The sequence below is a fragment of the Solea solea genome, chromosome 14, assembly GCF_958295425.1.
Source record: "Solea solea chromosome 14, fSolSol10.1, whole genome shotgun sequence".
Taxonomy (NCBI): domain Eukaryota; kingdom Metazoa; phylum Chordata; class Actinopteri; order Pleuronectiformes; family Soleidae; genus Solea; species Solea solea.
In genome coordinates this window covers 8,442,067-8,466,670 of record NC_081147.1, presented here as the reverse complement: position 1 = coordinate 8,466,670, position 24,604 = coordinate 8,442,067, and the positions used below count along the sequence as shown (strand labels likewise).

Here is a 24,604-nt window from a genome sequence, read left to right as displayed (position 1 = left end):
CCCCAACTGAGATATGATAGTAACACTTTAGAGGGAAAATGGAGAGATGCGAAAGAGAGATACTAGAAATGAAAGCAGTTCCATGCTGTGAACAATGGAGAGAGGGATGAGGAGAGGAAACTAGTGAGGAAAGCATGGAGGAGGCATGCTGGGATCAGCAGAGACAGCAGAGGAGAGGTGGAGAGATGGAGAGGGAGGCTTTGAAACAAAAATGATGGCATGCTGTGATAAACATTGGCCTAAAAAATCTGACACCCCTGGTACAGTGCAGTGTGTTTCGCAGTTTTCTCTGAATCTTTAATGGAGTCCAACACAAATGCTCAATGACATGCTCTGATCTTTAAATGCCTCCTTGAAGAGAACTTCAAAAATATTAACTTAATTTGTTAAATAACTCTGTAGCATACTGTCTATTCAGCTTTAGACAATAATTTCTCCTCTCATAAAAACATAGGAGTAAGGCTATTTCATTCATATATTTATCATTGAATAACATCAGAAGACACCCATCGTTCATAGGGACGGGAAAAACTGCTCGATTATTAACTTATTATCTCTCCTACACAGTTTTTTACAACATGACACTTGACTGTGAAGTTACTGCAAGTGAGCAGCAACAAACTCCAGCACATGAGAGCTAGTGAATGTCATGCAGGGTTTACAGCATGTTGAGCAGAGGAACGGCTTCAAAATGTATAAAAGAAACTGCTTATATGTCATTACGTCCACTAACAAGGCGATCAGAGATGGCAGACTTCACCCCATTCACGCAACAAGCCTCTGTTGGCCTCTGTCGGTCATAATGGCAAGTGCAGTAACACAAACAGACAGACAGACAGACAGAGCCTAAATGCTTGTTGCTGATATCACCTTGTGGTTAGTGATACAGTACAAATTAGGCAGTCATTGGAGTAGAAATTGTTTTATGTATGTTCACATTAACTGATTGAGCTTTTTCCTTCTTCTTTTTTTTAAATCAAATGATTAATTGAATAATCTAATGTTTATGGCCCATTATTCAGTTCCACATGTGTCATGGCATGTGTTTCAGTGTCCAGTTGTCCAAACCCAAAGTCCTTTCACTCATGTTTACAAAGTAGATGGATGTAATTTGCCATTTTGCTTAGAAGAAAAGAAATAAAGAAATGAAGAAACAAACAAACAAACAAACACAGACTTGTCCATTCTTCTGTAATAGTGACACACATGCACAAAACCAGGTAACACATCTATACCTCCAAAACTACAGTTCTGTGTCGCCACTGACCAAATCCATCAGCAACATTTAAAGAAAGAGTCCAGGTTCAGGTAAAACAAAAAATAATTCCACCTGTTCTCACTTGTAGGAAGAAAAAAGAATGACTGGGAAGTAGGTGAAAAGATGGAGTGATGGGTTCTCTTACCTGCTCTCCTGTGGAGTCCAGAGGCCTTACTGACACATCGGCACTTCGCTTTCTGCTCGCCTGATCCTTCAAGAAACACACAAACAGAAGAAGAGAGAGAGAGAGAGAGAGAGAGAGAGAGAGGGGTGGAGAGAGAGGTCAAAACAGGTAACCAGACGGTAAAATTAAAATATTAAAATATCATGCCTATGAAACTAAATTTCACTTTTATTAAAACTGGAACATCCCCCTCTACCAAACCATTGAACTCTAACAAAGTCTACAAACAAGTGTAACAGGACACTCACACCACACAGACACTCAGATACACAGTCTTATATTAATTAGATTAGACTGAAGTCCTGAGCAGAAGTCTGGGAGGTGGGAACTAAAATATTCAGAGAGTGAAAGATGGCATGGAGCTTTCAGCCAACGCCCTCAACTCTAAATATTTCATTATGACCTCTTTTCCATTTTCTTCTGGAAAATCCTTGTATGACCAAAATGGATTATTTTTAAATTTACAATGTTTAATTGAATCAGCTGCATTTAAATATTTGCAGTGGGTGCAGTGGGTGCACCATTGCCTTTAAATTGTATTTATTCAGCTTGGATCAGCAGGAGGGGTCACATTCAGCAGTGTTTGAGCTGATACGGCAGGATAAGTGCATGACAAACCTTCATCAATGAAGGTCATTTGATAACAAATACAAGTGCAGCATTGAAAAGAATAACAGCAACGGTCCAGGGCATTGAAGAACATATATAAATATTGCCCCGTGAGTGGAGGGATCCATTTTCATAACACTATCACGATCAAACTTAGTGTTGCCACAAACCACAAATGTCATCTAACATGAAACAAACAAACAAGCATAATGTAATAAAAGCCTCTTAGCAGCAGGAAGGGAAATGTGGTCTGTGAGTACTGCGTTTACAACAGGTCTAATTCAACAAAATCAACTTTTCATGAAAGCAGTATGTATATTTTATTATGTATCTGATTTGTAGAGAAGCAGGCATTTTCATTTAACTTCTGACATTCGTGTTTATTATTAACATTAATCTGAAGAAGTGCAATGCAATTAATTAAATGGAGTGTCACAGTGCAATGTGCTTCATGTTTGAGACAATACACTCAAAACTACAACTATTAGTCATAAATTATCTGCTGGGGGGTAAATGAGAAAAGGTCAGAGGTTATCTGGGATATCCATGACACTGTAGGTGAGACACTCGGAATAAAGAAATTGCACTCAATCCATCCTGTGGTATTTCAGTATGAGCCAGACGTGGAACAACAAAATCCTCTTCCACACTAAGAGTATAAAAGTAGCAGGTACACTCAGGACATGTTAACCCACTAATAAAAAGTGACTGTTCTGGTCCAGATGTTAGTCTTTTGCCCTGAGGTGTTTTTTTTCTCCCCTGCATCAATCGTGATGAAATAGAAATGAGTTGGAGGAAGAAGAAAACATGAATACCCTGGAGTGACGATGTTACAGTGGGTGATATTTTCTGACTTTTTCTTCGGTCGATCTTTCAATTGATTTGAATGATTAAATAAAAAAAACACTTAGCACTGAATAACAGAAAAATTAAATTAGCCTGTTGTGAGTCATTTGACCTCGGGGTGAATGTTGATTAAATACATTCACACTGGTTGAACAGTTAGATTGAGTTATCACTGGCATTGTTATTGCTAGGCTAAAGGGTGAGCTCCTTTTAGGCAACGACTTCCTTCAACATGATCACAAAAATAAATATAAAATATATAAGTATATTCTTCTCCATCCTTCTCTATATGACAGGTTATAACCAGATAGGTTGTATAACCAACTTTAGTTTGACCTGCGTCTGTATAAACAAAGCAAACACAAATTGTAAACTCTCATCCATCATTTCTTCTGTGCTCACTGAAAGGTCACAGTGGGTTAAAGGCTATCCCAGCATGCATTGAGGCAGGGTGGACATGTTTTCAGTCTATCAAAGAGAAGTCACACTACTGCTTTCTCAAATGTTAACTAAGTGGTTAAATGAGTGGTTTGTGTTTCACAAAGCAGGCCTGTGTATAAAGGCACACATGATCATTCACTTTCCCCATCCAGTGTTGTCCAGATTCAAACCCGACAGTCACTTGGCTACTTCTGTAATATCTCAGCCACTAACAAACCACAGACACACACGTGATGCTTGACAAATCAATCCATGTATTATGTTACTGACTGGAACCAACAAGTTCACAGCCTGGACACAGACGAGCTCTTCATGTGACAAAGTACGAGACTTCACAGCACACACTCAATGAACCCGTCACAAGATTAAATGCCACAGCATTAAAGCTTAATGAAGCATCAGCGAGATCCATTACACAAGCTGAACATAATGAGTCAGAGGTAATCAGTGTCATCAGAATCTAACACGTACAGTTACCACCACTCCAAATATAACAGAGATATAATGTAACTAGACAGATATTAATAGCGCTGGGATGTAGTGTCTTCTACATGAAGAAATCCCAGCCACTAACTTGTTTTATCTTTTTAAAATCACTGGTGTGTGGGACGGATTCATCAAGCATGTGTTAAAATTAATGACCAAAAATGAACGTACCCGAGGAGAGAGAGCTGCGTGCCTCTGTTTGAAATGATTACAACTGGCAGAGACACTTCATCCTGTCCAAACCTGCTGAAAGTTACTCTAAATCTCTACTGGTTTCACAAAAAGGTCCCACTGAATTATGGGATGTTCCAAATTAAGTTTTAACAAGGTGTAAATATATTTTAAGGTAATGTTTCTAAAGTGAAATGCTTGTCTTTAAAACATTTAGAACAAGACTAATCAATCCTTAGCATAAAGGAAGTTGTGCTGGTTTCAAAGTTTCAAAAAGGAGGAAATAGGAAAATGTCACTTTCCATTTGATAAAGTTGTGTATATCGCCCACCATGTGGCTTTCAAATTAATTTGTTCAAATATAGATTAAAAGGAACACACTTATACTAACAAGCTGCCCAGGCAACTTTGGCTTTTCGATATATAAAAACCTAAAACAAACTTAATTCGACATCAGCGACACATACCAAGCATCTTTTCTAAATAACTGACCTATTTATTAACAATAAATTCAAAGTCAGAAGTTCATCTTTACCGGCCTCCTGTCACTCCTCCTGTTTCTCTCATCCAATAAGATTTTGTTGTCATGGAGATCGGATTCTTCCCCGAGCAAGATTTCCTGAAGCTCTGCCCACTGAAAGGCACAGTCTGTCAGCTGCTGCCTCTGCTGCTGGGAGCAGAACACAAACACTGATGTTAACAATCATTTACATTAACTTCAACTGCAATAGAGTTTTTTGGCCTAAAGATAAAACAGCCTTCACTGAAAACTGTTCCTTCAGATTATTAACATTACACACAGCTGGAACTGGTACAATCAGTTTCCAAGGCTGAAGGTGTTGTCAGAGCGGTTATAGTGGGTAGAGGAAGGATGTGACTCAGCAGGTGTCACTTAAAGGATCTTGTTAAGATGTGGTTGATAAAAGCGGGATGATTTCAACAACTCTTCTGCTGACAACACTGACTGTCCACTAACTCCTCAGTGTCCACAGAACAACAGTGTGTGAGAAGAGAACAGCACTTACATCCTCTAACTTCTGCCGTTGCTCATGCTGCTGCTGGATCCTCTTCTGCCTGTCAGCAACCAACTGCTGCTTGTATCGTTCCTGCTCTGCCAGCTGCTGTCTGTGCTGCTGCAACACCTGAGACAAGAATGAAAATAGGAGCTTTAATAGAATTAAATTCATTTAAAAATGATATGATATAGTAGGCTTTTTTCGACCCGGTTGGAACAAGGGTCTTTCTGCATGGAGTTTGCATGTTCTCCCCGCATGTGTGTGGGTTTTCTCCTGGTTCTCCGGCTTCCTCCCACAGTCCAAAAACATGCAATATGGGGATTAGGTAAATCTGACACTCTAGATTGACCATAGGTGTAATTCTGAGAGTGAGTGGTTGTTTGTTTTTGTATGTGGCCTATCACCATATGAGGGATAGGCTGATTGGCACAGCACCTCCCCGACCCTCCTGTGGAGGCTAAAGCAGTAGAAGATGGATGGATGATTATCGTAGGCTTTTCAAACTTGATTTGAGGGTCAAAGCTTCAGTGTGTAACATCTGTCAACAAAACACTGCCAGCCCCTTCTGTGATTTAAGTCACATTCACCCATTCATACAGCACATTGTCAGTATATTCAGCCACCCTTACTCAGATATAATTTTGGGCTCAGTGTCTTGATAAAGGACACTTTGTCATGAGTCTGGAAGAGATTGAACCACTTGCCATATAATAAGTGAACAACCTGCTCATCATCACGAACCACAACCACCTCTTCATTAAGATAAGAATAGTTTTCTTCCACTTTCTTTACTTCAACACTAACACTTTAACAGAATTTCTCACTTGATTTGATGTGTATATTTTGCCCAACAACTGCTGTTTAATAATGTTTAAAATTAAAATACATTCCTTGAAAATGAAATAGTTGCTGATTATTTTGACACATAATGATTGAGCAACAATTCCAGTTGTGATGCCCTGATTACTGCGTATCAATACAGTATGCATGAAAGTGTACGAAGCTGCAAATGAACTTGACACCTACCTGCTGTCTTTGTTGACCAGCACTTCCTTCACGACCTCTTTCTCTGCCTCCTTCATGATCTTCTGTCTGTAAACGAAGAAACTCCCGTCTCAACGTCCATTCACCAGGGACATTCACTATGGAGCTGAGAGAGAAGGGGACAGAGAAAGAGTGTGATATTTATGGAGACAGATATGGATGAAGAAAATGGACACAGTTATACTTCTACACACTTAAAGCTCATCCTAGGAGAAAGTGGCCAGCTCTGAGTGCCATCTGCTGTTTGCTGTCCGGGGACAGCAAGAGCGAGGCAAGTGCATCTGTCCACTAACTTAAAACACACACACACACACACACACACACACACACACACACACACACTAGCCCTAGAGTAATTCATTAGCAAATACCGTACTGAGACATAAATCAGAGTAAAACTCACAGTGACATGGCTGTGAATACACATATAAGCAGAACACAGATGATGACATAATGTTCATATGGACGCTTTAACCATATACTGTATACTGTTATAACTCAATCTGAACAGGTTTTCTTTCTGCATTTTAATATCTGCACCAACTGTTGTGGTCTTAAGTTAAATCTCCACTGCAGTGGAAGCAATCTTTTGCTAAAACCCTGCGATCAACACTCCTCAACAACGGTTCCATGATGACGAGAGGCAACAAACTTGAAACAACATTCATGGCAAGTGTGACAGGCTTATACCTGGGTTCTCCTTCCTCCTCTGTTACCTCGTCATCCTCCTCTTCACTGCCACTGTACTCATACTCTGGACCCTCTGAATGAGACACACACACAGAGGGAGAAGACAAGCAGTTTTAATGTAATGGGTTAATAAAAAGGTTCTATCATTTCAATGTAAATGGAAACTTTATAATGTATATACATTTTAAAATAATACATTGCTATAAAATCAATAATTTAGCTGATTGACAGAAAATAATTTTCAATCTTTCTGGATGAAAGATTCATCATGAAGGTCTTGCAAACAAAATTTCATAATAAATTTGATGTTGATGATGATAATCCTGACAAAGGGCATTGCCATAATTCATATTGTCATAATTGTTATAATTTGGTAAGAACTAATGTAGAAAGGATACATATTTTTAATCATTTAAATGTAAAACACAAGACTGTTAAATTAGATCACTATACGTTTTGGAATGACTAGAAAGATGCAGATGGCTCTTCAATATAAAGCACTTCAAGACTTTATGTTGCAAGATAGACAGCATTTTATCACTCACGTAAAATATTAATGATTTATCCCATTCAACCGACTATCCCGACAATGGAGAATCACCACAACATACTTATTGTGACAACTTTTTATCACAAAACACGATAAAAATTACACTATCACATCTGTTAGTCTGATCTTAAAGATATAACATGTAACATTTCTGCATTCAAATATCTAAAAAAATGATAGACAAGAGTAGTCTATTCAAGGTAATGGACCGTTTAATTTTGGTTGCCATTTTCATAATGTAATTTATTTTAACCGTCTTTGCTTTAACTTCTATGGGACATTTTAATGTGTGTATCATCAAGTGCTCACAACTACTCACTGACATTTGCTGCTTATTCTCTCGCTGAAGCTCTCCCCGTAACGTGTAAATGCACAGGTGAACCAAACAAATCCCCATGATTCCACACTGCTTCCTGACATCATCAGATAGGTCTTATGTTATATTTTTTTTGCTCGAGAGTGCCAGAAATTGCATACTGTGTGTTTAATCAGTTTATTGATTACATGATTGACTGTGAAAACAAATATCCACTGTGGCTCTTCCTCTATATCAGAGTGGATTTTAAATATGTGAACATGTAACACCAGCTGCATAACACTTGTGGAATGTGCCTCACTTCACTCTGGTGTCCATGTTAATACCAGCTGCATGTGAGAGCAGCAGGATGTCGGCTGTAAAATGATTCATTCAATGTTTGTCAGAAATGATGTGCGGTTTCAGGGTGGTTCTCCGGGTGCAAACATCTGATGTGTAAGCAGCAGTAAGTGTGGGTATTTTCCTCTGGCCTTCTGAACCAGCCACTGTTTAAAATTAAAATCCCTGCCCGCCGTCTCCTTTCAAAGTCATCTACCGCCAGTAGCAATTGTGTCATTATCAAAGCCACACAAGAGAATAATGTGGGCAAACTTGGTGCAATAAGAAAGAAAATCTTCCTGAGTTCAACACATGTGGGACAGAGTTGTTATACTGTAGTATGATTTCAGAGCAGCAATGCTGAATCATCTCAATCCCGACCCAACCTCATACAATGTGAAAGAAAGTGTCTGCTTTCCACATGCATCTCCTACCGTGGGAGCCATAACACATGTACTGAAGTGTTACATTCAAACAGCTGAAAATAATATCTTTGCACAACTCTGTTGTTTTCATCAACCCTATATTTTGTGTCACATCTTGATCTTTTTGATTTGCAGTTTGACTCTTGGTTATATACATAACAACATTTGCCCAGCATATGCTGTGGAAGCAGATCAGGCTCAAATCTCAACGTTTACTCCACACGCTGAAAGGTAACACAGTGCAGGTGTGTTTGTTCAAAGCAGTAAGAGGCAGCACTACTTTAACAACAGACAGAGGAAATCTCTGCTCTGTTGCTGTGATGTCATGTTTGAGAGTTTTGGCTTGTGCTTCGTCTTTCTGGGCCAAAGTGGCAGGAGGAGACTGCTTATGGAAAGTTAATGGCAAATCTTGACTGAAAAAAGGGCCATTTTGTGTGTGTGTGTGTGTGTGTGTGAGATGTGTGATTCATCCTTCAACCTTCATCCTTCATGTTTGAAGCAATTAAATACCCCCCCCCCCCTTAATGCAAAAGTGACTTTTTCCCACGAACACTTAGTGCTGACAGCATTTCATGACTCTGGAGGGGCACAGGGGCAAGCACACGCACGCACACACGCACGCACGCATGCACGCACACAAACTCGTTTTAATAACTTAGTAAGGAAACATCACAGAAATAATTTATTAAGCTAACCCCTTTGCCTACTCTTAGCCAAAAAACTAAGTGCTTAACCCTAACCCTAACACCAAGACTTAACCCTGAAAAAGCTCTTTAAAAGTTGTGGAGCCCAGACAAAATGTCCTCACAAAGATAGGTTTGTATGTTGTTTTGGACTCCACAAAGATATAAATGCATGTACACACATATACACAAACAAATCTGTTCTTAAACACATCATATGCATACACACATACTCACTCTCCACCCACACATACAATACATGCAGAGTCTACCAGTCATTAGTGTGTTTTTATAAGTTAACAGAAGATTAGAACCAGATGGCCATTCTGTTTCCTCTTTCCTTCCCCTCAACTCCTCTCTCCCCCTCTTTCTCTTTCTTTCTCTCTCTCTCACTCTCTCTGTCTGCCTGTTATCACTCTCTCTTCTGCCTCTCAGTTTAGAAAATGAGGAGGACGATACCTAAAAAACAAAACAACATCTACACGAGAGCATGAACGATCATAAATATCACTGTTTCTCTCCGTTCGACTGCACATATCGGCATCACACATTCGGCACACACCACTCATCCACAGCTGGGTGACTCTTTATGACAGGATGAGGATAAATCATTCTCAAACTGCACGCCTCTCTGACTTTACTCGCTCCCTCTCCATATTCCTAATTTGCCTGGTTTCTTTATCTTTTCTCCCTCGTTTATTTCTGTCTGCTTGGCAGAGTGAACATGAGCGCAGAAAAGAAGGAAAAGAAGAGGAACGGTCTGGTATGAGCAGCCTGTTGGCCCCAACACCGCACCTTCCCCCCTCTCACGCTCTTGTTCACGTTGCCTTGTTGTAAAACTGTCCCACGCCCTCACTTTCTCTCCATATTCACTGTGGTTAAATAACAGTAACACTTTAAATGTATTACATTTAATTAATTAAACAAACCTTTATCGGCAACCAGTGTTTAATTAATGTATTTTTAGAAATTTAATTGTACGCACATACTGCATGGTTTGATTCAGTGGCCAGGTTTAGGAGTTCAAACAGTGTAGATATACTTTGTTAAAACATGAAGATAAAGCAGTGTCATTTATGAAACTTGAGATCTGAAATGTGTTTGTGACAGTCCGAGCAAAACAGCTGAACCCACCTCGATAATGGAACTATTCACTGAAGTGGCCGATTTGTAAAATTCTCATTCTCATAATGCAAGGTTTTGATTAAATCCATTGACCTCATCTGAGTTTAACCTATTAAAAATGTAATTCTAACAATACGTAGATAAGTAGCTCAATCTGGAAAAAAAAAAAACTCAGCCTTTGAAGTTTTCATGAATATTTGTTTCTTCAGTCCAACTATTCCTTACTGGCGTACGTGTAACATTTTCAGCTTGTGTGTGCATCCATATTATATTTTTAAAAAATGTTTAAATGCAGTAGCTGCAGTGAACTCAGTAAAGTTCAGAGCTTTTCATCTTTAGTGAATTCGGCCAATAACTGAACCTCTGACTGCAGTATTTCAAAACTCTGCTGACCTTTCTCTCTCTTCTTCCTGGTTCTGTCCAGGTGATCTTTGAGCATGATGCGAACTTGTCTCTCATTAGCCAGGTCTCGGATGAAGGCGTGTCTCAGCAGGGCCTCAGTGGTGGGTCGATGCAGGTGGCTCTTGACCAGACAGTTATCAACAAATGACAGGAAGCGTTTTGACCTGAGAAAAAAAGGAACAAAGATTAGTAGTAAAGTGAAAAGTAATAGGCAAGTATAAAGAAAAACCCTGCAAATTAATTATTTAAACATTATAAAACAAGTATTTGGGTTCCCATTTGCCTAGAGGAAGAAGAAATACAAATCAATGATAACCCCAGACCTTTGTAGCTTTTAAAAGCTGTCCTTCAAAATAATATGAATACAAACTGAAAATGAATACTGAATAATAGATACCAGACTGTGAAGTGATGTCCAATCAAATCTTGCAGATGATCCTTTGCTGGAAGAGTTTTGTTGTTCTACCTTCCACATTAAATTATCAAAAAAAAAAAGAAGGTCCAGCTAGATTCCAACTGGATTTAAGTCATGGAATGTACTTGGACAGGTCACACTAGTCTTCGAAATCTACTTTCATTCTTCCACTATTATTCTTCTCAGCATCTTGAGAGGCAATCATCTCGTCATTTAGTATTTTGTGTGAGCAAACTTGTGCTCCGAGTAAATCTATGAAAGTAATTTTCCACTAAGTAATTAGTGTTTTACCCACTTATTGTTGGTACTATACAGACATTGTGGTAGTTCATGCCAAGTCATTCCAGTCCCAGTATTTAAGGGAATATGCCTGTCTGAAAGGAAAGGAAGTGAAAGAATAGGAATGTGTTATGTCCTGTGGCATCCTTGCATCAGGCCGGAAACAATCACATTCCAATGCACGGTTACATGAAGTGCATGTGCATGTGGTGTCATTTTGTACTGGTTGTGTGGCTCCTTCTGTCCTAACCACTGCTGCGACTGTGAGTCAGCTGATGTTTCAGGGCCTCACCACCACAATCCAGGATATAAGTGAGGAAACTATTTTGATCACAAGTTGTTGTTTTTTTGATCATCTTGTTCGTACAGTTTCATGCAGTCAGCCTCAGGTGAAAAACGTTTGCATGTTTGGATATTGACACAACTTTTTTTTTTTGGTTTGCTAGTAGAAGAAAGTGTTGGTATAACGCTTGGCCGTCTGAGGTATAAAAGCCACAACAAAGACCACTTTCAAGTCCTGTTTTCAGAGGAGAAAACGTAAACACTGCCCTCTACATCCTGTTGGGTGTGCGTAGGACTTACCATTTCTTTGATTTAAGTTTTGGTGGAGGGTTTCTTGGAATTAGAAACAGTGCTCTCATTGGATGCATGTCACACAGAGCTATGGGGAGAGGCAAAGGGTCAGAGATGGACAGACTCACATGAACATTTCCTCACACTGGAGATTGGAATATAAACCCCTCATGTGTGCATTAAATACATGTGCATTTCTCACTTACGAGGGGCTCCTTCAGCCATCTCTAAAGCGGTGATGCCTAAAGACCAGAGGTCACTCTGAAAATGAGAGACAGGAGAAAGGGTTAAGAAAGTGCATCCTGAGCTTTTATCATTTCCTGTAAACTTTGGATGTCCTGTTTTAATTTAAACAGTAAATGAGTTTGAGTGTGAATATAGATCCAGGCAAAACAAAAACAAGTTCCAAGACTTTGAGCTAAATCCTGGCATTTTACAAAAGATAAGATAATCCTTTACTCGTCCCCAGACGAGGATATTTGCATGAAACGGTAGATTCAAAATCTGCTGTGTAATTACCTCCAGAAATGGAAAGAATTTGATGAATTTCATTGAGACATGTTTATGGGAACTATGATATACTGTATATGTACTGTATATAATCAGTTTGCATGAATAGGACCTTTGGAATGAAAATGTCTGCTTAAAAGATGTTTTCTCAGTAATGAATGTGTTGAAAGTATGAATAAAGATAGAAACTCTCCTTGGAAAAAAGATAATGCAATGGTTATATCATGTGTCTGTGGAGGATTGTTTGTAACCATATCTAAAATGTAAAGTGTATATCCATGGCAAGCATTCAAGATAAAAATAATTTATTGGAGATGTACCTCAGATGGATGTAAAGGCAGATTGTGAGCTTTACTTCTCCCATGAGTAAATGTATCTGTAAGTAGCCTGTGTAAAGTCTCTCCTCCAGTGACAATGGCAGCTGAAGTTACACCTAAATCAGCTGCCTGTCGCCCTGTCTCATTAAAGTGACTGAAAGGAAACAGCTGCAGTGAATCAAACACACAAGTTCATAAAGCCTGGTCTGAATTAGTGCAGAGCATGGTTTGCATGTCGCCTTGACAAACCACGAGGAGTTGGATGCGGATTAATCAATCTACAAAGAAGGCATTTAATCATGTTTTCCAGTTACTCATCTCTAATGCATCAGATGAGAGAGATACGCTTCAAATTCTTTCACTTAAAGCCCATTTTCTTCTGATTACATGCTTTGTTACAAAGATAGTGTGACATGAGTCTCCTCTGCAATGTGGCTGGTTATTGTTTCTATTAATATATAACCATAAGCATTCAGCATTCATCTTTGAATCTCAACCGATCATCACATTCCCCATGAGAATCTGAATTGAATTTTGAAGCCTTGAGCTTCACAATTTTCAAACGTTAGTTCAGAGGCATCAGCAATCAGACACCTGTTGCACAATCCCAGCTGTCAATCACATGTCGACTTATATGTGCCTTGATTTACTGTTTATTTTCCTCTAAAGGAGAACGTAACTTACAAAACTGAAATCATGTTCCACTAACGACGTGAAAGTAGTGATTGGGGCATTACCTCCTCAGCAAAATGCTTACTGCTTATAGACTTTCACTCAAATGGAGTTCTTTTTGCGACCAGCAGAGTCGCCCCCTTGTGGTCATTAAATATATTCTTCATGCTAACTGCTGATGATTTTATTTACTTAGTGGATTAATGTAAGAGTGCATGGAAACAAATGTGAAGCTAAGCGAGATGAAGCAGCTCCTTAGCTGCACCTTCGTGTGGCGACATTTATGATGCTAATGCTAGTGGTTCATTAGTTTGGCACTAAAAACAAACTAAAAAAAATCCTCTGTGACAAACGCTCTCCTCTGGATATAAACCCTGTTGACTGGTAGAAAGCAAAATCACCTGTTTATCACTCTGATCTCTGCATCATCAGACAGATATTCTATGCAGCAACTAACTAGCACTAACTGATAGTTGATTAACATATTAAAATTCCCCAAATGTGCAACCCTCTGGTATCTGCATACAACCTGCATAAGGATTTTAAAGGTTTTTTCTTGATGTTGCTGTTTTTTTCCACATCTTAAATCACTAAAAATGTCACAAAAATGATCTGTGTGATCAAATACCCTGTAGTCATAGGTGGAATCAGGGTTCTCGTCACAGGCGATGACCTCAGGAGCCATCCAGTAAGGAGTACCAATGAAGGTGTTCCTTCGTCCAATAGTCTTGTCCAGCTGAGCCGACACTCCAAAGTCAACTGAAACATAAAAAAAAGAATGTAGCACATACATAGCCACTGCTTTGTTGAGAGGTGTTTTTACGGTTGTGTAATTAATTCATGCATGTATGACAGCAACTGTTCTACAGTTTTGCCAGGAGGAATGCGCATGAGTCTGAGAAACCGCAATGCATGTATGGATGTGTCATACCCAGTTTGACTTCAGCATTCTCTGTGAGCAAAACATTTTGCCCCTTAATGTCTCTGTGAATCACATGATGGGAGTGAAGATGGGAAAGACCCTGGAAGAAAAACGTACACACATAAACATTCACATACACAGAGTCAGATGACTATCAATATAAATATGAGGTCACAAACATTGGCTTCAGTGTCTATTTTGAAAGAAAGCTATATAAAGAGTGGGGTTTATTTCCAGCTTGCTCTGCTGCTTTTCCCTTGCGAGGCAATTCCTTATAAATTTTCTTTAGTTGGCAGAGTGACCGAGTAGCAGTGGCACAGTTTGAATGTGTGTCTGTGTAGGTCAACGTGTGTTTGCACTCTTGCTTCTTCAAAGGAGCTTAAATAAACAAAGGATGTGAGTCTTATTTCAGACAATGACTTCATCAAGCTATGCCGAGTGTCTGTGCGCGTTTGTGCGTACGCTGAAACAATGGGGAGACGGCATGGCCGACAGCAGCAGAGAAAACACTGGCGTCATTCCAGGGCTCTTTGTTTCACAGGTTTTTCTCTACCAAAAAAATTATCTCAGTTCCATTTTGGCCCTGATAATGTCAGCATCAAGGACAAAATAAGTTGGAGCCTTGCACATATGAGCTGATATACTGTATGTGTGTGTGCAGGTCTGTTAGCAGAGCCACAAACACAAACACAACAGAAAGCAGTGCAAACATCCTGGAGCCTTTCTCAGGACCTTGTGATCTCCTATAATGACAACCATAACATCTTACAGACATGTGTTTGAAACTGACCTTTTAAGTATATAAATGAAAAAATAAATCAATTATTCCCTCTCAGTCGCAGTGGGGAAACACGATGATCCCCAAACATTAAAACAGATATTCTTCTCTTAGATGTTTGGATGGTGATTCTTATGGTGCGTTCACACTAAACGCGGAGCATGTTTTTTTGTGAGTAATGGGAGTAAACACAACTGGCGACTCGTTGCCTGGGGCTCCTGTTAAAGATAACCAACAATGCAACAGCTTAAATCAAGTGAGACACATATTTTCAGAACTTTCTAACTAGTCTTGACTTTCTACAAAGCCCCGTCCTCAGTACGGCTGGATATCACTACCGATTTCCTGAATTGATTTGATTCCTGATTCCAATCAAGTTTCTCTTCGACTTAATGTCGTAGGTGATAATTCAAACTTTGACATAAAAAAAAGTTCAAAATATCCAGCCTAAAAACACCACCAGACATTTTGTCCATCAGAGGGTGCTATGACCATAGCTTGGCCTACACCCATGTCCTCTTTGCCATATCGGAGGACGACAAAAGTGTTGTTATGTTGTTTTGAGGTAACAGCTGAGAACACAAACAACATAAAAAAGTACAAAAAGTGGTGTGTGAAAGAAGTAAAGAACTAATCTGCTGACAGCTGACAGATTAGATATCAGCTTCACTGGAGTTAACAGCTCACAGTCGTGCTCTCGTTGCGGTCGCACGAGACTACGAAAAGATCGATCCAAGGATTTCATGAATTAATGATATAAAAATCTATATGAATTGTAAATGTATTTTTAAAAACCTCCATAGCTTAATTGCTTTCACTTGGGATGTACACATACAAAAACTGTCCTCCATTTGTAAAATAACATCAGATAATCTCAGCATTGACTGACTTTTGCAACATCGTGCCATATTTTTAAGTTCCAATATTTCAACTCAAGTGAATGACACAAGATTTGCATCTTCATTTTTTAATCAGGACAGATATTTACCAAACTAAATCCAGTTACTGGTTTGAATGTTGGAGCCGACTGGTGTACAACAGCAGTGCCTCATCCATTACTACCTTTGATGTTATCAGTGCAAAAAGAGCCTTTACATCAGGAAGAAGTTCACATGTGGGTTTTATTCAGGGTATCTTATCTGAGTTACTGGAAGACTGGGGGTGAAAATATGACATCAGTGACACAATTAAGCAACAGGAATTTGTGTTTTGTGTGTGCACAGGGGCAGAATTTATTTTCGGCACAGACAATATTAGATATGAACTAGAAGCACTTCCACTTTGCATGTATGAAACAGAAACCATCATAAAAGAAGTCTGAGGTACAAACCACTGAAAATTTGTAAAAAAAAAACTCAAACTGCATTTTAAACATTGTACATGTTGTATTTATAGCAAACTGCAAAAATATTCAGCAGCATTATTCATTTTGGATTCTAGGTCTGTTTGTAATTAACATGGCAAACAGACTGCGGAGGCAAGACCAAACAATGCAGCAATAATATAAGAGTTAATTTCTAAGAATATGTCACTCACAAGCTGTGTTATGTTATGTTATGTTCACCTTACCCTGAGCACCTCTCTGCAGATGTAAGCTATCCAATCCTCTTTCAGACAGTTTCCCTTCGTCTTCTTAACCAAGTCGGTTACTGAGCCGGCTCCACAGTACTCCATCACCAACTAGATGGACATGTGGAGAGATGTCAGTCACCATCTGACACCATCAGGTATTGTGCCTGCCATTTCCATTCCATTTCACACTGAACAAACCTCCAGTGGTATCACAAAATGTGTACTTTCTGACATTTATAGGAAATAAGTGAGAAAAAAATCTTAGTTAGAGTTAGAGACGTTGACAAACCCAGAGTTGGTGGTCCTGTCCAGCAGGACTTTTCCTAATAAAAGCTCCATAGTACGTGGCAATGTTTCTGTGGTGAGAGTAGCTCTTTAACATGTTGATTTCCAGCTTTATCTCCTCTTCTTCCTCCTAAACACAATGACAGATAGAACATTTGTACTTATTCATATGATTAAAAACACCACTTTTCAGGAGGATTGTTCTGCATTTAGGCAAACTGTGAGGTGGCAGTGCTTATTAGAAGAGAGACAGCTTAAATAAAAATTAACTTTCAACACACAGAATAATGCACTTTCTTTACAGTTCTTGCTATTTCTATTATGAAGCTGATCTTATCAAAGCTGAAAGGAGGAACCAAGAAGAAGTGCTAAGGTTTTTTACAGTCCACACATCACAAACACGTACTCCTCCAGACAGAGAGCATCTCCAATCAGACTATGGTGTAACCTCTATATGACTTTTAACCCAAGTAGTGGACCTTAATACTTGTCCCAGTTCTCTACCAAGGTTGGTCAGTCAGTCACAGATCAGATAGAATGGGCCGAGGAAACAAGATTGTGGCATATTTTTTTTTTCTCACTATAAATCCTGGAAATGACATGTGACTCCAATTCACTGAACCTCTAAATGTACACTGGGCTACAGGAGAAAGAGGAGAGGTGGAGAAGAAGAGGTAAGCTGGGGCAGAGTGAGGAGTGGAGCTAGGGGAGCTGGATGCGGCTCTGAATCAGAAAAGAGGAAACAACAGAGAGCTTCTCTTAGTCACTGACCTCCTTGAACTTTCACCTCCATCTGAAACACATAGTCTCCTGCCTGAAACTGCAGTCTGTGTGTGTGTGTGTGTCTGTGTATGTGTGGGAGAGAAGTGTTTCCTGCTGAATAGTTTGTCTGCAACAAATAGGAGACTCATCAACAGCAATGAATCAGGTGGTCGATATGTGTTATAAGATTTGTTATAATTTGTGGCAGCATGTAGAAAAAAGAACAAAAGTTAAGTCTATTTTGTTCTCTACAGACAAAACAGAGAATCTATTTAATTCAAGTTTGGTAACTTGCAGTTATGTATTTGTTGCTGCTGTTTGCCCATATTTCACCCCGTGTTTGGTGTTTTATGGTAGCTGGCATCCATGATGTTGCATTACTGCTGCCTTCTTCTTCTTCATCTCTTTCCTTTCATGTTCTGCTGGCACTGCATTTGTTCGCCACAGATAACATTTAACACAAACTCCACACCTCAGCTGTTTACTGAGATAAACATCAGTGAAACCACAGGGCAGAACTCACTCACATTCACATCACTACCCAAACCAAATACTGTATATGAGGTCTAATCTGGATTCCACATATAACCACGAGTCCAACCCCACCACTGATAATCTAAACTGCAAATTTTAATGAATGAGGAAAATGAGAGAGCAAGCAAAGTGAAAGGGAAGGTCTACACAATGGTAGTGAGCAATAATGAATGGACACAGGAGGCAGACCTGGAGATGTCTGTTGGGAGTGACCAGGATGGACAGGATTAGAAATCAGCATACGTAGCTCAGGTTAATCGGTTTAGATATAAGGTAAGAGAGTTAAGGTTGAGAGGGTTTGGTCACATGCAGAGGAGGGATAGTGATTATATTGGACAAGGGATGTTGAAGAGATGAGGACAGTTGGTGTGACAGAATAGGACACAGCAGATCGGACAAGTTAGGGGCAGATGTGCGACTCCTAAAGGGAGAATTTGTTCTTTTCCCTCCTGTCCTCTCCTATTACTCAATCTTTGGGTTTATATCTGCTCATGTCTGTCTTTCTTTGTTTCACTAAACGCTGACTATAAAACTGTTTATCCTCTACTATCATAAAAACTGATGAAACATCAATCAATATCTATTGCTTTTAAAATCACAAAATAACATTCTCTTGAACAGCAACAACAAATCACATAGAGTAATTCTCTATAACTTTGCCATTGCCACTTGATTCTGAATGGCGGGCACAACTGATGAAGACACCCACGACAGCGGTTGGTTTGCCAAAATTCCTGGTAAGGATAAGGATATGACGCTGGAGCAATGGTTAAATGTTGATCCAACGTAATTTTAAGGGTAAACAGCTTCCTAAATGGAATGAATGTACAATCTTGGTATCTGAAATCAAATTATGTTAACTATCACAAAATGCAACTAATGCATTCAGCAAGGGAGACTCACATAACGAACAACAGGCTGAATGAGTGAGCAGGGGCCTTCCTGAGACCAAAATACCAAGAGTCAACAGAGACCGACGTACTGTCTGGGCAGTAACTCAATAACAATAGTTATTACAGTAAGTACAGTTTCCTTCAATAACAATAAAACAACAAGTAAATATATCAGTATAATTTTTATGCATTGCACAAATACACTTTGAGATATAAAACAATAGCAGAGGTAGGTAGAGGTATTCTTAGGTATTAGCAATACCTAAGAATATCTACATTTAAAAACAGGGCAGCCCATAGCCAAGCGGAAAGGGAACTTGGCTTGTCATTGAGGGGTTGCCGGTTCGAGTTCCTGCCATGTCACTGTTACTATGACACTCTAAATTGACCCTAGCCACAAGGTGGCCACAACCAGTCTACTCCTTGTGTCTGTCCCAAGCCTGGATAAATGGGAGGGTTGCATCAGGAAAGGCATCTGGCGTAAAATTCTCTGCAAAATCAAATATGTGGATCATCCGCAGTGGCGACCACAAGTGAGGGAGAGGCCGAAAGATGTGATGTCACATCTGCCTTTTTAACATAATTGTCAAACCTTCATTAAAATATTTCAAATTCCCACCCCAACTCTAGCATACCAAGGAGATAGACTTAATTAGACACAGAAATACTGTACATCAGCCTAATATCATGGGTGAGTCATGAAAGATGTAGTATGTCATGCATTTTTTATACTGAGACCATTGCTGATCATGATGAGACGCAAGGGACTTGATATTTCACTGTAACATTCACCAAAGGAAAGTGACAGAACAGAGGTGAAGGCTGTATGTGTGTGTTTTTTACCTCTGTGACTTCCATGACTTTGATAGCTGCCAGCTGGCCTGTCTTGACATGACGACCCTGGTGGGACACATGAGGAACAGGTTTAAGTTTGCAGTAGATACAGAGGAATGAACATCCCAGGCAAAACAATCATTTCCACCAACGTGGACAGTTTTTGATACACAGAATAGCACACAGCAAAAAGAAACCATAACCATGTGCATTCAGTAGTACTTCTAACAACAGAGTCAGTGGGATGTTCTACAAGCCTCTATCAATCAGAGGCATTTAAATGGCAGAGAAAATTTGAGATCAAATCTGGATAAAACTGGAAAAAAAGAGCTGCTATGAATTAGGTATTTAGTAGATTGTGTATGTGTTGCACTTCTACAGTGCAACTCCTGTAGAAGTGATACAATTTACCAAGGTCTTTGAATGCATCTCATTAGCTGCTCCTCTCAGCTCAATTTGAATAGTCAACAAATAATCCAATTAAATATAGATGGAGAACACAGGCTTTGCAGATAGACATTAGGGAAGATGACAAAAAAACGAGGTGCACTCATTTTTGGTCTGACGTGAATAAAGGCAGGATACAGATGTAAGACAGGGGTCAGGAAGTTAGTTTGGCCTAGGGCCAATTTTCTTCTAAGCAAATGCTTATCAGGACATAACATTGTATCTTCATCAGGCAAAACTTGTTATTTTTTTTATCCTAAACCTTTTCTTCTAATCTAAACTATGCAATTATGTACACAAATGACATCATTTAGGAAATTAATCATTTAAAAAATGTGTTGCTAGTGTTTTAAAATGTCTTCAGTCAGAGAAAAAAAAACACACATTTGTGAGCTGCCTCGAGCTAACAATAGCCGTCTGGTGATAATGTCAACGTTGACGTTAATCACTAACTTGTTACAAAGACTCTTTCAAGATGCAAATATGTGTGAGATGCTGAGAATAAAATGTAAAAAATGCTCCTAACAAACTATATTTTCCTCTTTTCATACTGTTAATAATTAATGTGCATCATTTCAACTTTGAGAATTACTGCTTCATCTTTGAGCCTACCATATGCTAATTGTTATTTTACAGACATTTACTCTCCAAACGTGGTTATCCATTTCAAACCAAACGTCACTTGATTGTCAATTCTGGCAACCGAATCTCTTTGAATAAGTTCATATTTTTTCAGAATAAAGGCTCTGAATTCTGGCTGAAGTTGTCGTTCTTGTGAAGACTAGCAAACCATTTAAAAAACATTTATTTTGAAATTTGATGGGTCAACTACTGATTCTGGCGGGCCAGTTGCTGACTGCTGATGTAGGACATTAATCACCAAATTCTGAATAATTGTATTTCTTACTTACAACACAAACTGCACCCGGATGTATCGTAGACAATCAAATAACAATCCTGATGTAACATGCACAAAAAATAACAGAATTTGGGAGTTAATACTTGGATTGTGAGATTATTTTTTCAACACTTTTGGACTCAGCTATGTCTACACACTTTCATTTTCTCATCAGAGGCCGACAGGACGTGAGATGAGAAGAGGGAGCAAACTGGCACACTGAGGCTGATCTGTACAGTGCAGTCAGGTGAGGAAAATTGAAAACCTTGTCATGAGTCAGAAAATTGACAAGATACTAGGGGAGCTGGTCTATAGACCTTTAAACTATGTGTGTGTGTGTGTGCGTGCATGTGTGGGTGCGCGTGTGAGAGAGAGAGAGAGAGACTGACTGGAGGGCATGACAAATCAAGCTACACTTCATGAATCAATATTCAGGCCAAGACAGAGAGTTGCAGATAAAGCAAAAGAGGAGCTTGAGAGCAGTAGTTAAATTACGAAACAAATGCTTTTCAGATTATTGCTCTTCAGAGAAATATTGCTCACAGTACGTACTGTATTTCTCCATTATACTGTCAGGCCTGAATAATGTGATAGCACTGTGTTGAAACCTGTGTCTAAATCATCTATTTCCCCATCAGCAGTCTTCTCCAGTTGCAAAGACCTAAACTCAGCGATGTTTTTTTCTAACTGTAAGTAAATCAATCACTTCCAATATCTAGGGAAATTTGTCATGCTTTTTAAAAACCATAATCTGACTTTATCACGAGCGTCTGCAAATGTTGCTGTGGGACGTCACAAAACGGTCTTCCTCTACACCCATGTCTTTGAGGGTCAGTATGGGTTACATGTGTAGAATATGTTTGGATGCATTCCAAACGTGTGTATGCAATGCATTGCTAATGTGCTGAGATTATCTGCATGCTCCATATAACAAAATGGAAAAGTGTGCAATTTTGGGACGTATGTCCAGGTCCTTGCCTATTTACACAGTCAGCAATGACCAGAAATGAAGGAAATATCAGTGGAACCTAGTAAATATGTATATATAACATATAAATAACATGTAAAATATAATATACATGTTTGGGCTGTTTATTTCTTCTTTTTGGGGAAACAATATTTACACGGTTGGAGAATCATGTCTTTGAAATGGCTCAGCACAAATGTGTTGTTCACAGCTTCATAGTTCAGAAATTGTCTAAAATAACTGTATTGGACTAATACTGATATCAGTAGATATTCGAGTTAGTGATAACGGTATCGGACACAAAAAAGTGGTACTGTCCCATCCCTAGTTTGAACGTGATATATGCATCACGCATGTATGGTTTCCTACCGAATCAAATGAGAGTGCAGCGCGCAGCAGCGAGGACAACATGCAAGCCTTACAGTAGGCTTGCATGTTGTGGGGGCATGAGGGACAATCAGCTCTCTCCTCTCTCTGCAGATATTAGTGCTCACTGCTTCAGTGGAGCGACAAGTAACTATGGGTAATAATGTTATTAATAACAATAATAATAATAATAATAATAATAATAATAATAAAAGAGAGCCCACAAGTTGACAGACTTCTGATTCTATCAAATAATATCAGAAATGGGGCTACCTACACCAGATTTTCTTCTCATTTTTCCAAACAACTTTGTTTATTGATGGATATCAGTACATGAAGAGGATTTCAACAGATAAGATGAGAAGTGTTTTTAGAAACAAATGATTGTCTGCATCTTTAAACCTCTGTTATGTATTTCATATGGTCTGCTCATGCTTATCAGTGTAGTTGTCATGTTGTAACATGAATACATAAAATACTGTACATCCACAACACTATGTAGGCCTGTTTGTAGCACAGGAAATACTGCTTCATTGGAATCACTACATCTACAAATATAACTTGTTAATTAGTTTAAATTGTAAAAAAAAACAAAAAACCACACACATCTCATCCTCAAGCCAAGTACATGTTTTAGCTCAAAGAACACTGACAAAAACATGTTGTTGAACAAATAGCAGTGAAGCAGACTCCTTATCTGATAACTTACAGTTAGATTGCTGATATTTTTCCCCCACACATATTTCTCTCTTTCATTTTGGATGCAAGATCTACTGCATCTGACTCACAGGGCCCTGTTCAGTCTGGACTTGATTCTGTCCCCCAAGTAAAGGACATTGTCTCCATAATTACAAAGAATAGTGACATTCAAACAGCCTCTGGCTTGACTGTGATAAATAAGGAAATGGCCTTCCTGTCCCTTTAGACTTAATGGTGTCTGCCGGCAGTACTGCCACCACAACTTCCAAATGTGAAATGCTCTTCTCACAACTGTACTATTAACAATCTGCACAGACACACACGCACAGGTTTGCACAGCTATTCTTCTTAGGACACTGCATTGACTTCCAGTCACAATTAAATACCTAACCTTAACCCCAAACTAAACCCAATTTTACCTCTAAAAGTTGTGAGGACCAGCCACAAAGATTTTATCCTTACACCTACAGACATGTAAACACACAAACACACGGCTCCACGGATGTTGAGGTACAGTGAACTTGTTGTCCAGTGAATTCAACGCACATCATATGACAAAGTGTATGCATCAAACACACAAAAATAAATCCAGACACAAATGTCATCTCCGAATCACTTACACGCAAAGTCACAGGATAAGGAAACACTACAAATGTTGTGTCAGAGAAAAGGTTACAACAATATGTTCATACAAATGCAAATTAGAGAGGAGAGATTTATAATGCAGACAGCAGGGAGACAAATGAAGCACTCATGCTGAATCTCTCTGCTCCTCTCTCAAGTTGTTTTAATCTCACACTCCCTCCCTCCTCTGGGTCTTTCTAGCTGTCCGCTACAGAGCAGCCTGTTAGCGACATCTCCCCTCTATAAACTGCATGTAAAAACAGCACTACTTAAATACTGTGTGCATGTGCATTTGTGTGTGTGTGTGTGCAGTATAAATCACAGGGAAACAAGTCAGTTTTACCCTCCTTTCCATTCACATGGAGCTTGCACTGGCTGGCACTACATGGTTGAGAGGTTTACACTGGTTTCTATTATACTGAGAATAATGCTGCAGAACAAAATACTCTGTTTATGTGAGTGCAGTGTGCATGTGTCTTGTGACTCTGCTCGATGAATAGTGACCCAGCAAGAAAACATCCTCATTGTTATCACTTTAATTAGTGGTTAGAATTCTGATGGTTGAGGAGATGCGAGATAATCTGATTAATCTATCAATTTGTTTGCTTATCATCACTGTAAATGCTGCTGACGAGGAAGATTTTGATACTGGTACTGTATGTAAGGTTCCAATACTACCCTTTGTCAGCACTA

The 24,604-nt window shown here is 39.1% G+C and overlaps 1 protein-coding gene across 5 annotated transcripts in view; it reads right to left on the bottom strand.

The window, feature by feature from the left end:
- Positions 1-24,604, bottom strand: part of si:zfos-2326c3.2 (misshapen-like kinase 1) — a 59,835-nt gene that overhangs the window by 24,696 nt on the left and 10,535 nt on the right. For 4 of the 5 annotated variants that reach the window (XM_058649398.1, XM_058649400.1, XM_058649401.1 and 1 more), the window contains exons 3-15: positions 19,920-19,976; positions 16,892-17,017; positions 16,600-16,710; positions 14,262-14,352; positions 13,959-14,089; positions 12,038-12,092; positions 11,841-11,919; positions 10,556-10,728; positions 6,746-6,818; positions 6,038-6,161; positions 5,021-5,137; positions 4,531-4,665; positions 1,404-1,469 (exon numbers count right to left, since the gene is read on the bottom strand). In XM_058649398.1, the coding sequence (XP_058505381.1) occupies positions 1,404-1,469; positions 4,531-4,665; positions 5,021-5,137; positions 6,038-6,161; positions 6,746-6,818; positions 10,556-10,728; positions 11,841-11,919; positions 12,038-12,092; positions 13,959-14,089; positions 14,262-14,352; positions 16,600-16,710; positions 16,892-17,017; positions 19,920-19,976 (1,338 nt within the window). The remainder of the gene's footprint in view (positions 1-1,403; positions 1,470-4,530; positions 4,666-5,020; positions 5,138-6,037; positions 6,162-6,745; positions 6,819-10,555; positions 10,729-11,840; positions 11,920-12,037; positions 12,093-13,958; positions 14,090-14,261; positions 14,353-16,599; positions 16,711-16,891; positions 17,018-19,919; positions 19,977-24,604) is intronic. The other variant, XM_058649399.1, reaches the window with a different exon arrangement.